The following is a 12675-nucleotide window of genomic DNA, read 5'->3' as shown; positions in this document are numbered from 1 at the left end:
AACTGGGAGTGGCTTCTACTTGTCTTCCTGCCTCCCTCCTCTCATTAGCCATTTTGCTGTTCATCTCATTGCTGTGAGCACACATTTCTAGGCTTGTGAAGTCTTCAATTTCTTGGAAACGAAGGTAGGAAAGTCTCACAGCATCTAACAGCCAGTTATACCTTTATTCTCATTATGTGGGGACAGAACAGTCAAATTGTCTTTCAGCCTGGACTTGGCTTACATATATTTTGTATGAAACTTATCACTATAGGTATAATTTTTATACGAAAAATGGATAATAATTAGTATCTACATATTGTTTTACGATGTTTTATTTATATTCAGCACAAAATCCGAAGCCAAAATTCATCTAGCAAGTCATCATGAGTGATAGTAATGCTGGATCTAGTTTCCGCCATAATCCAAGAAAACGTGTTTGCAGGTTAGTATAATTTTGTGAAAAGCCAATAATGTAGTATTTCGGAAAATTATTTATTTTACATTTTTTCATATTTACAGATTTACGTCTGACGAAATAATGCGAATGCTAGAAGAATCTGATTCTGAGCATGAGGATGAACCATATGTTCCATCTGATGATGAAAACTATGTACCACAAGTGGATGTTACTGAAGAAGATTCAGACATTGAACAAGAAATGGTCATAGAGCATGAAAATGAATACGAATCAGACGAAAGTGTTGAGGATGATTCTGTGCCTCAAAGTGCAGGCGACATTTGGACTGCTAAGGATGAAACTCAATGGTGCAGTAATCCACTGCCAAATGCACAAACAAAATCTCGTAATGTCCTACGACAAAGAGGTGGCCCTGCAGCAATCAGCAACCTATATACAGCAAAAGAGCTATTCAAGTCCATCATGACTCCCGAGATGTGTGACATCATATTACGGGAAACGAATCGAAAGGCCAAGAGAGTTTGTGATGCTTACAACAACGAACTGGTACAACGTTTTCCTGATTCTTCCAAACGGCCACCACAAAAAACATTCAAGCAATTTACTGAAACTGAACTTCATGCATTTTTGGGCATACTGATTGCTGCTGGTGTGCACAGAGCCAACAAAGAGAATCTGGAGGAAATGTGGAATGTTGCTGCTCTGCCTCTTATACGTGCAGCCATGTCTCGTGACCGCTTCAAGATGATACTCAGATTTATCAGGTTTGACAACGAAAATACACGTGCAGAACGTGTGCAAACAGATAAAGCTGCACCAATACGGGACATCTGGACAATGCTGAACAGTAATCTGGAGAGAGCCTACAAGCCATATCATTGTATCACCGTCGACGAGCAATTATTTCCATTTAGAGGTCATACTAAATTTACCCAGTATATACCTTCAAAACCAGCTAAATATGGCATAAAGATTTTCTGGGCTTGTGACTCATCAAATGCCTACCCTTTACAAGGTCAGCTCTACACTGGGAAACCAACTGATGGTCCTCGACAAGTAAACATTGGAGAACGAACAGTATTGGACCTAGTGAGCTCGTATAAAGGCTCTGGAAGAAATGTCACCACCGATAACTTCTTTACAACCATGGAACTAGCTAAGGTATTGAACTCCTGGAACATGACACTAGTTGGTACAGTGAGAAAAAACAAAAGGTTCCTACCTAACAACATGCAGCCTGCCAAAGAAAGGCCTGTATACTCGACAAATTTTGCCTACAATCATGATGCAACAGTCTGTTCATATGTACCAAAGAAGAACAAATCAGTCGTGCTTCTATCATCTATGCACATGACGGGAGAAGTTGAAGAGACACTAGCAGCCAAGCCAGAGATAATAAAATACTACAACATAACAAAAGGTGGCGTTGATGTTATGGATAAAATGTTGGGAGAGTACACTGTGAAACGACGAACATCACGTTGGACTTTGGCATTTTTCTACAATATGATTGATGTCAGTGGGTTAGCATCCTACATCATCTACAGAGAACACAATCCAAGCTTCAGGGCAAAGGATCAACGAAGAAAGTTCCTGAAAGATCTCGCAAATCAGCTGTGTATGATTGCAATTGAAGATCGTAGTACAAACAAAATGATAATGAGAAACCATTTTCTTCGAGGTGCAGTAGAAATGGTGCTTGGACGATGCATTGTGGTAGCATCGCAGCCAGCAGCTGGCCCCAAAATACCTCATGGTAGTCGTGGACCCTCCCCTGTTGTTGGTAGTTGCTATGTCTGCAGAGACCTGAGGCGAAAACAACGCAAGACTAGAAAGTCTTGTGTGGTTTGTGTGAAACCCATTTGCGATGAACACTCTGTAGCAAAGCCAACATGCATTACTTGCAAAGAAAATCAATAAAAAAAAGTTTCTTACATTTTCTTTTATAATGTAAATGAACAGTTTTTTACTTGTTTATAATAGTTAAATAGCATTATCATTAAAAAAAAATTTATGCTTTTTCCCTTGCATTATCTTCATTCAAAATATATGAGGTACATTTGTACCTATGCAGCTTGTTATGGATGCAAAAAGATCTCGACCCCTTATCTCGGAAGCGGGTGGAGATATTTTATTGAAATTTGGCCAATATATTCTGGACCAAAAATGTAGAGATGTCACGAAATTTCAGCCCTCTACGTCTTTTCAAAAAAAAGTTATTGCAATTTTAAAACGGAATAGTTACAATTGTACCTATTCAGCCGGATAAGGGTTAAAGCATCCTACCATCTGTTTCCCCATGATTCTGGCCCAAAATGTGACTCCTCCACCTCCTTGCTGACATCGCAGCCTTATTGGGACATGGTGGCAATCCACCAACCATCCACTACTCCATCCATCTGGACCATCCAGGGTTGCTTGACACTCCTCAGTAAACAAGACTAATTGGAAATTAGTGTTCATGTATGTCTGGGCCCACTTTAACCATTTCTGCTTGTGAACACTGTTTAAGGGTGGCTGGATATTAGGTTTATGCACCACAGCAAGCCTTTGAAGGATCCTTCCCAATGAGGTTCGAGGGACTCCAGAGGAACCATCAGCTTCAAATAACTGTTTGCTGCTTTGTAATGGTATTTTGGCAGCTGCTCTCTTAATCCCACGAATTTGTCTGGCAGAAACCTTCCTCATTATGCCTTTATCAGCATGAACACATCTGTGCTCAGATTCAACCACAAATCTCTTAACAGTACAATGATAACGCTTAAGTTTTAGGGAAATATCTAATGTTTTCATCCCTTGACCAAGGCATTGCACTATTTGATGCTTTTATTGAGCAGAGATCCTTTTTCTTTCCCATGTTACTTGAAAACTGTGGCCTGCTTAATAATGTGGAACATCATTTTTAAGTAGTTTTCCTTTAATTTGAATCACCAGGAAAACTAATTATCACATGTGTTTAAGATTGATTTCAGTGATCCATTGAGCCCTGAGACACAATACCATCCATGAGTTTATTTGAAAAACAAAACAATTAAATCTTTATGACACTTAAATCCAATTTGCATAATAATTTGGAACACAGTGTAATTTCAATTGTTTCACACTTTTTTGTTAAGTATATAATTCCACATGTGTTAATTCATAGTTTTGATGCCTTCAGTGTGAATGTACAATTTTCATAGTCATTAAAATACAGAAAAATCTTTAAATGAGAAGGTGTGTCCAAACTTTTGGTCTGTACTTTACATACTTTGGTGAAATATGTCTGCTCTGTAGAACTGTGGGAGGTCTAGGTATTGCATCCATAATGCAGAGCCCACAATTAGTTCATATTACATTCACTAATTTTTGCTCTTATTATATTATTATTCATTATTATTATTTATTATTTTATTATTATTATTATACATTTTTATAGCGCCATTTATTCCATGGCGCTTTACATGTGAATACGGGGCAAATATAGACAATTACATTAAACATGAGCAGATAACAAGGCACACAAGTACATAAGGAGGGAGGACCCTGCCCGCGAGGGCTCACAGTCTGCAGGGGGTGGGTGAGGATACACTAGGAGAGGGAAGAGCTGGCTGTGCGGCTGTTATTTACTATTATACTGCCATTTAGTCCATGGCGCTTTACATTGGAAAGGGACATATAGTTGTGCTCAAAAGCTTACATACCCCTGCATAATTTTTTGCTTTCTTCTCCTTTTTTCTGAGAATACGAATGATAACACCAAAACTTTTTCTCCACTCATGGTTAGTGGTTGGGTGAAACCATTTATTGTTAAACTACTTTGATTTCTCTTTTTAAATCATAATGACAACTCAAAACATCCAAATGATCCTGATGAAAAGTTTACATACCCTGGTGATTTTGGCCTGATAACATGCACAGAAATTGACACAAATGGGTTTGAATGGCTACTAAAGGTAACATCCTCACCTGTGACCTGTTTGCTTGTAATCAGTGTGTATGCATAAAAGCTGAGTTATTTTCTGGGATCTAGACACTCTTGAATCTTTCATCCAGCCACTGATGTTCCTGGATTGTGAGTCATGGGGAAAGCAAAAGAATTGTCAACGGATCTATGGGAAAAGGTAGTTGAACTGTGTAAAACAGGAAAGGGAAACAAAAAGATATCCAAGGAATTGATAACGCCAGTCAGCAGCATTCAAACTGTGATTAACAAATGGAAAATCAGGGGCTCTATAAAAACAAAAACATGGTCAGGTAGACCAACAAAAATGTCTTCCACAACTGCCAGGAAAATTGTTCGGGATGCAAGGAAAAAACTACAAGTAGCATCAGCTGAAATACAGAACTCTCTAAAAACTAGTGGTGTGGCTGTTTCAAGATGCACAATAAGGAGGCACTTGAAGAAAAATGGGCTGCATGATTGAGTCACCAAAAGAAAGCCATTACTACTCAAATGCAACAAAGTATATCTCCTACAATATGCAAAACAGCACAGAGACAAGCCTCAAAACATGTGGAACAAGGTAATTTGGAGTGACGAGACAAAGATTGAACTTTCTGGCCAAAATCATGAACATTACATTTAGAGAGAGGTCAACAAGGCCTATGATGAAATATACACCATTCATACTGTACGGAGCACGGAGGTGGATCGCTGATGTTTTGGGGATGTGTGAACTTCAAAGGCACAGGAAACTTGGTCAAAGTTAAAGGAAAGATGAATGCTGCACGTTATCAACAAATACTAGTGGCAAATTTGCACTCATCAGCCCGGAAGCTGCACATGGAACATACTTGCATGTTCCAACAAGACAACGATCAAAAGCATAAGCCCAAGTTGACCTGTCATTGGCTACAGTAGAGAAAAGTGAAGGTTCTGGAATGGCCATATCAGTCTCCTGACTTCAATATCATTGGCTGTCTCATTTGGTATTATTGCACCTGTGCAGTTGCCATTTTACTTGGGTCTGCTGCACCCTGTTAGTGCATTTGTATTGAGGCCCAGTTGGACAGGTAAGCATCTCTGCTGGTTTTTGCTTTTTCTTGAATATTGGAGGATTTTTCCTCTATATGTGATTCTCAATATCATTGAGACACTCTGGGGAGATCTCAAGTGCTCAGTGCATGCTAGACAACCCAGGAAGTTACAGAAACTAGAAGCTTTTTGCCAAGAAGAGTGGGCAGCTTTACCATCTGATAAAATAAAGAACCTCATCCACAACTACCACAAAAGACTTCAAGCTGTGATTGAGGTTAGAGGGGGCAATGCATGGTATAAAGAAATGGCGTATGTGAACTTATGATCAGGGTCATTTTGTTTTTTTGGTTTCTTATTATGACTTACAAAGAGAAACCACAGTAGTTTGACAATAAATGGCAGTACAGGAGCAGTACAAATTACATATGAGCAAAAACAGGTCACTTCTGACCCTTCACACATCATCATTAATTCCTGATGAAAAAATGCATATACACAGCAGTCAATATTTTGGGCAAAGATACAGTGGAAGAAAGAGAACAGGACTTTCATCAAATCATAAGACAGGAAGTGTGTCCTAGATAAAGATTAGCAGACTTGTTTAAAAAAACGTTCCCCAATCTCAAATTTGGCATGGACTTTGCTCATTCGGATTCGTGTTCGGATTCCTGAGCATTTTTCCTCAAGGTCGGCACTAATGCTTTTGTTAAGACTTTGGCTAGGATAGTCGTGCTGTATGGTCAGTGGGGGACATGTTTTATGAGTGGAGAGAGAAGGTAGAGTTCAGAGAAGCAAAATATTGTTAATTCTTATTTTTTTTATTAACTTAACATGTGTAGATTCCAACAGCCAGTTAAAGTGCAGAAACCAGCCACGATGTTCAGACACAAGGGGTTCTGTCATTGGCTGCCAAAGTCACATGTACCTCTCCTTATAAAAAGTGGACATATTGCTTTGCTGGTGCCTTTTTGTAAGTGTGACAGTGCAAAGAGGCTGTTCATGCTGCTGCTGCAAGTTGTCATATAGTTAAATAGGATCCTGTGTGAAATCGATCTTCCAGCATATACACCCCCTGGCAAAAATTATGGAATCACCGGCCTTTCAGGATGTTCATTCAGTTGTTTAATTTTGTGGAAAAAAAGCAGATCACAGACATGGCACAAAGCTAAAGTCATTTCAAATGGCAACTTTCTGGCTATAAGAAACACTAAAAGAAATCAAGAACAAAAAATATGGTTGTCAGTAATGGTTACTTTTTTTAACCAAGCATAGGAGAAAAATTATGGAATCATTAAAATTCTGAGGAAAAAATTATGGAATCACCCTGTAAATTTTCATACCCAAAAATAGCACCTGCATCAAATTAGATCTGCTCGTTAGTCTAAAAAGCAGTGATCACACCTTGGAGAGCTGTTGCAACTAGAGTTGAGCGACTTTTACTTTTTAGGATTGAGTCGGGTTTCACAAAACCCGACTTTCTCAATAGTCGGGTCGGTTGAAATTGGCCGATTATTGCGAAAAGTCGGGGGTCGGCCAAAACACGAAACCCAATGCAAGTCAATGGGAATCAAAGTCGGCAGTGAGTGGAGGACAAGAAAACACCTACAGTGTCCATTTTAATGCCAAAAACATCAAATCGTATTAATGAAGCTTGTCAATCTTAATTTACTTTATAATAATAGTTAGGCATTAAAAACAGGGGTTCATTTGGCTAAAGTTGTAGGGAGGTAGGGCTGGCTCAAGATTTTCATGGGCTTGGGAAATGCAGAATACGTCACGACAGTGGAGCAGGGAGAGGTAAGAATTTCAACATTGCAAGTGCTGTGATCCTGAGCAAGCAGGGGGCCCCACTAGTTGACACTGGCACAGGGCCCCTCATAGTACGGTGGTGTGTTTGACGGCGGGTGGCGCCTCCCACTGCCAGAGACACTTTTGTGTACTATGAGGGGCCCTGTGCCAGTGACGTCACCAACGAGTATGCCCCCCCACCTGATTAAGGAACCTGCACTTTCATCTGCACCTTCCTCTTTGTCCCCGTGTAAGGTGGTATAGTATGCGGGAAGGGGAACCTGACTTTCAGCAGGGTCAGATTCTGTCTGTGTAGAGTGCAAGGGGAATGTAGTGGTCTGAGTCAATCTACCAGCAGACTCATCTAGCAGTGGCTGGCCAATGGGCGAGATGAGGAGGAACCACAGATATAGGCCCAAATAATAAAGTAGGCTAAATGCAGTTCAAAAGTGGCAACAAGACTAAACAGGCGGCATTGCTTTCTTCAGTGGAGGACAACTGTAATGAGTGGCAGACATAGTTAGTAGGCCCAAGTAATAAAGTGGGCCAAATGCAGTTCAAACTTGGCAACAGAAGTAAACAGGCGGCTCAGCTTTGTTCAGTGGAGGAGAACAACAAGCAGTGGCAGACACCATTAGTAGGCCCAACCAAACAAGTAGGCCAAATGCAGTTTAATATCTGAAACAGGATGAAAATTGAGGCTCAGCTTTGTACAGTTGAAGGAGAACAACAAGCAGCGGCAGACACCGTTAGTAGGCCCAACCAAACAAGTAGGCCAAATGCAGTTTAAAATCCAAAACAGGATGAAAATTGAGGCTCAGCTTTGTACAGTTGAAGGAGAACAACAAGCAGCGGCAGACACCGTTAGTAGGCCCAACCAAACAGGTAGGCCAAATGCAGTTTAATATCTGAAAAAGGATGAAAATTGAGGCTCAGCTTTGCACAGTTGAAGGAGAACAACAAGCAGCGGCAGACACATTTAGTAGGCCCAACCAAACAAGTAGGCCAAATGCAGTTTAATATCTGAAACAGGATGAAAATTGAGGCTCAGCTTTGTTCAGTGGAGGAGAAAAGCTAGGAGCAGCAGACACCGTTAGTAGGCCCAACCAAACAAGTAGGCCAAATGCAGTTTAATATCTGAAACAGGGTGAAAATTGAGGCTCAGCTTTGTTCAGTGGAGGAGAAAAGCAAGGAGCGGCAGACACCGTTAGTAGGCCCAACCAAACAAGTAGGCTAAATGCAGTTTAATATCTGAAACAGGATGAAAATTGAGGCTCAGCTTTGTACAGTTGAAGGAGAACAACAAGGAGCGGCAGACACCGTTAGTAGGCCCAACCAAACAAGTAGGCCAAATGCAGTTTAATATCTGAAACAGGATGAAAATTGAGGCTCAGCTTTGTTCAGTGGATGAGAAAAGCAAGGAGCGGCAAACACTGTTAGTAGGCCCAAACAAACAAGTAGGCCAAATGCAGTTTAATATCCGAAACAGGATGAAAATTGAGGCTCAGCTTTGTTCAATGGAGGAGAAAAGCAAGGAGCGGCAGACACCGTTAGTAGGCCCAACCAATCAAGTAGGCCAAATGCAGTTTAATATCCAAAACAGGATGAAAATTGAGGCTCAGCTTTGTTCAGTGGAGGAGAAAAGCATGGAGTGGCAGACACCGTTAGTAGGCCCAACCAAACAAGTAGGCCAAATGCAGTTTAATATCTGAAACAGGATGAAAATTGAGGCTCAGCTTTGTTCAATGGAGGAGAAAAGCAAGGAGCGGCAGACACCGTTAGTAGGCCCAACCAATCAAGTAGGCCAAATGCAGTTTAATATCCAAAACAGGATGAAAATTGAGGCTCAGCTTTGTTCAGTGGAGGAGAAAAGCAAGGAGTGGCAGACACCGTTAGTAGGCCCAACCAAACAAGTAGGCCAAATGCAGTTTAATATCTAAAACAGGATGAAAATTGAGGCTCAGCTTTGTTCAGTGGATGAGAAAAGCAAGGAGCGGCAGACACTGTTAGTAGGCCCAAACAAACAAGTAGGCCAAATGCAGTTTAATATCCAAAACAGGATGAAAATTGAGGCTCAGCTTTGTACAGTTGAAGGAGAACAACAAGCAGCGGCAGACACCGTTAGTAGGCTCAGCCAAACAACTAGGCCAAATGCAGTTTAATATCTGAAACAGGATGAAAATTGAGGCTCAGCTTTGTTCAGTCGAGGAGAAAAGAAAGGAGCGGCAGACACCGATAGTAGGCCCAACTAAACAAGTAGGCCAAATGCAGTTTAATATCTTAAACAGGATAAAAATTGAGGCTGTTAGGTGTTGAGTTCCCACTTCTGCACAGGGGGAATCTCGAACTATCTCTGCTGTGGTCTCCCATTCTTCTCCAGCCGCAGTGGAGTCTGCTCAGCGGAGATGTCGGTCCCAGTGTCTAGCTCAGGCTAATACTGGACGACTGGTTACTACTGCCCTTCCAGGCTCTGTTCTTGTAACCAGCAATGTTCAACAGCGAGCAGGTCTTTCTGGGACTAAGTCCAGATTTTCCCTTTCTGAGCATGCCCACGGGATGACCTCCCATTGGAGGTCGGGGGTCACATGCTCAGATACTGCAGCAGTTCCCATTGGTCCTTTATTGGAAGGTCCTGAAGGTGCTAAACTTCTGTGGCAGCTTCCCATTGGTCCTTTATTGGAAGGTCCTGAATGTGCTGCAGCTATATAAGCTGGGCATGACCGCACGGCCATGCGCTAGCATACAATTTTTATTGTGTGCGTGTTGATGAGTGCAAGTCGTTCCTTAAAAAACCTATCCCTTGTGTATGACTGTTCGTGTAAGGTGTATGGCTGCAATCTAGCGCCCGGCTGAACTCACAGCTTTAACGCACGAAACAGCGTCTAACTGCTGTGACCGCCAGTGCAGCGCCGTGCGCTATTAGAGCACTTACCTTACCCAAGTTTGGGTGGTTTGTGGCGTCCGCTAGTGTGGCACAGCATGCACTTCTGTGCATATTAGTTACTCTGATACCCCAATTGTGGTGTCGATCGCAAGAAGTCTGCACTAACTCTAATCCTGTGTCCTGGGATAGAGTTCTGTGGTTCTTTGCTTGCGCTCTCTGGGTGGTACCGCGACCCTGTGACTTAACAGGGATCGCTTTCTTCATACAGGGTGAAGTTAACCCATGTGTGTATCCTCATTGTACCACCATATAGTCCGTCATTACTTGGCAGCAGGATCGATCTCTGCACGGTGGACCCTGGGCTGTGAACGCACCTTACTCTATCTGTCTTATTATTTGGTGTGTTCCGCTGGCCCTAACAGAGGCTCAGCTTTGTTCAGTGGAGGAGAAAAGCAAGGAGCGGCAGACACCATTAGTAGGCCCAAACAAATAAGTAGGCCAAATGCAGTTTAATATCTGAAACAGGATGAAATTTTAGGCTCACCTTTGTTCAGCAGAGGATAAAAGCAAGGAGCGGCAGACACCATTAGTAGTCCCAACCAAACAAGTAGGCCAAATGCAGTTTAATATCTGAAACAGGATGAAAATCGAGGCTCAGCTTTGTACAGTTGAAGGAGAACAACAAGCAGCAGCAGACACCATTAGTAGGCCCAACCAAATAAGTAGGCCAAATGCAGTTTAATATCTGAAACAGGATGAAAATTGAGGCTCAGCTTTGTACAGTTGAAGGAGAACAACAAGCAGCGGCAGACACCGTTAGTAGGCCCAACCAAACAAGTAGGCCAAATACAGTTTAGTATCTGAAACAGGATGAAAATTGAGGCTCAGCTTTGTTCAGTGGAGGAGAAAAGCAAGGAGCAGCAGACACCGTTAGTAGGCCCAACCAAACAGGTAGGCCAAATGCAGTTTAATATCTGAAACAGGATGAAAATTGAGGCTCAGCTTTGTACAGTTGAAGGAGAACAACAAGGAGCGGCAGACACCGTTAGTAGGCCCAACCAGGCCAAATGCAGTTAATATCCGAAACAGGATGAAAATTTAGGCTCAGCTTTGTACAGTTGAAGGAGAACAACAAGCAGCGGCAGACTCCAATAGTAGACCCAACCAGGCCAAATGCAGTTTAACATCCGAAACAGGATGAAAATTGAGGCTCAGCTTTGTACAGTTGAAGGAGAACAACAAGCAGCGGCAGACGCCGTTAGTATGCCCAAACAAACAAGTAGGCCAAATGCAGTTTAATATTTGAAACAGGAGTAAACTGGGGGCTCAGCTTTGTTCAGTGGAGGACAACATTAATGGGAGTCAGAAACAGTTAGTAGGCCTAAATAAGTAAGTAGGCTAAATGCAATTTAAAATTGGTAACTGGAGTACACAGGTGGCATAGCTTTGTTCAGTGGAGGATGTAATGTATAAGAATTAGATCTGTCTCTTTAAGAAAGCGAGGGCGGGAGTTGAGTGTAGTTTCTGTTTCAGTTCTAGCCTGAGGAGGAAATCTTATGCTGCTGTTATGCTGTGTGCTGGAGGAAAAGAGAAGAATAAAATACAGTTAAAGCTTACTCTCTCTTAAATTCCTTACACCGTGTGGACATTACATCTGGCGACGAGGATGGGATTGAATCACCTGCTACTGTGAGTACTGACCCCTGCTTTGCTGCTTCACACGCCAGCGCCACTGAGAGACTCCAACATGGCTGAATACTTGCACATGTTCCCACAGTTTGATATGACTGATGTCACTAATCTCTCTCATAACTGGAGAAAATGGTTAAATCGATTTGAGAATTTCCTGGAAGCAATAGATATAAAAGAGGAGAACAGAAAAAGAGCCGTGTTCCTGCATTGTGCGGGCACAGGAGTCTATGACATATACAGCACATTACCAGCAGCGGAGACAGACACGTACAGCAAATGCTCCAAAGCTCTCACTGACTACTTCAACCCTAAACAAAACATCAGATATGAAAGATACAAGTTCAGTATTGCTAAGCAGCTTCCAGAAGAATCCATAGACACCTATGTCACCCGGCTAAAAGAACTAGCACATGGGTGTGCATTTACTGACGTAGATGATGAAATCCTAGCTCAAGTAATTGTCACCTGCTCGTCTAATACCATAAGGCGTAAAGCTCTGCAGCAGGATCTCTCTCTGCATGATTTACTCAAGATGGCCCTTGCTATAGAGATAGCAGATCATCAGGCAAGTGCAATGGAGAGTGGGGATAATTTACATGTGCATAATCTCAAACATAACACTGCACAAGGCAAGCAGGCCCCGCAACAGAAGAAATGTTATAGATGTGGACAAGATTTCCCTCACCACTAGTGTTGAGCATTCCGATACCGCAAGTATCGGGTATCGGCCGATACTTGCGGTATCGGAATTCCGATACCGAGATCCGATACTTTTGTGGTATCGGGTATCGGTATCGGATACATAGGGATCTGTAAAATAAAGAATTAAAATAAAAAATATTGATATATTTACCTCTCCGGCGGCCCCTGGACTCAGCGCGGGTAACCGGCAGGCTTTGTTGTTCAAAATCAGCGCTTTTAGGACCTGAGAATCACGTCCCGGCTTCTGAT

General features: G+C 42.0%; 1 protein-coding gene across 1 annotated transcript; it reads left to right on the top strand.

The window, feature by feature from the left end:
• Window positions 1–301: 301 nt before the first annotated feature.
• Window positions 302–2420, top strand: LOC138658259 (piggyBac transposable element-derived protein 4-like). The gene is made up of 2 exons (XM_069745747.1): window positions 302–424; window positions 502–2420. The coding sequence occupies exons 1-2, from the start codon at window positions 366–368 to the stop codon at window positions 2318–2320; spliced, it is 1878 nt and encodes a 625-aa protein (XP_069601848.1). The 5' UTR covers window positions 302–365; the 3' UTR covers window positions 2321–2420.
• The last annotated feature ends 10255 nt before the right edge of the window (window positions 2421–12675 follow it).

This window comes from Ranitomeya imitator, chromosome 1, assembly GCF_032444005.1.
Source record: "Ranitomeya imitator isolate aRanImi1 chromosome 1, aRanImi1.pri, whole genome shotgun sequence".
Lineage (NCBI taxonomy): Eukaryota > Metazoa > Chordata > Amphibia > Anura > Dendrobatidae > Ranitomeya > Ranitomeya imitator.
This window is presented reverse-complemented; position numbering and strand designations above follow the sequence as displayed.

What these genes read in the sequence shown, in the direction of transcription:
- LOC138658259 (XM_069745747.1), top strand. Translation starts at nt 366, where the DNA reads ATGAGTGATAGTAATGCTGGATCTAGTTTCCGCCATAATCCAAGAAAA. An exon ending in CCAAGAAAACGTGTTTGCAG is followed by an intron (nt 425 to 501) that starts GTTAGTATAATT and finishes TCATATTTACAG; the next exon opens with ATTTACGTCTGACGAAATAA.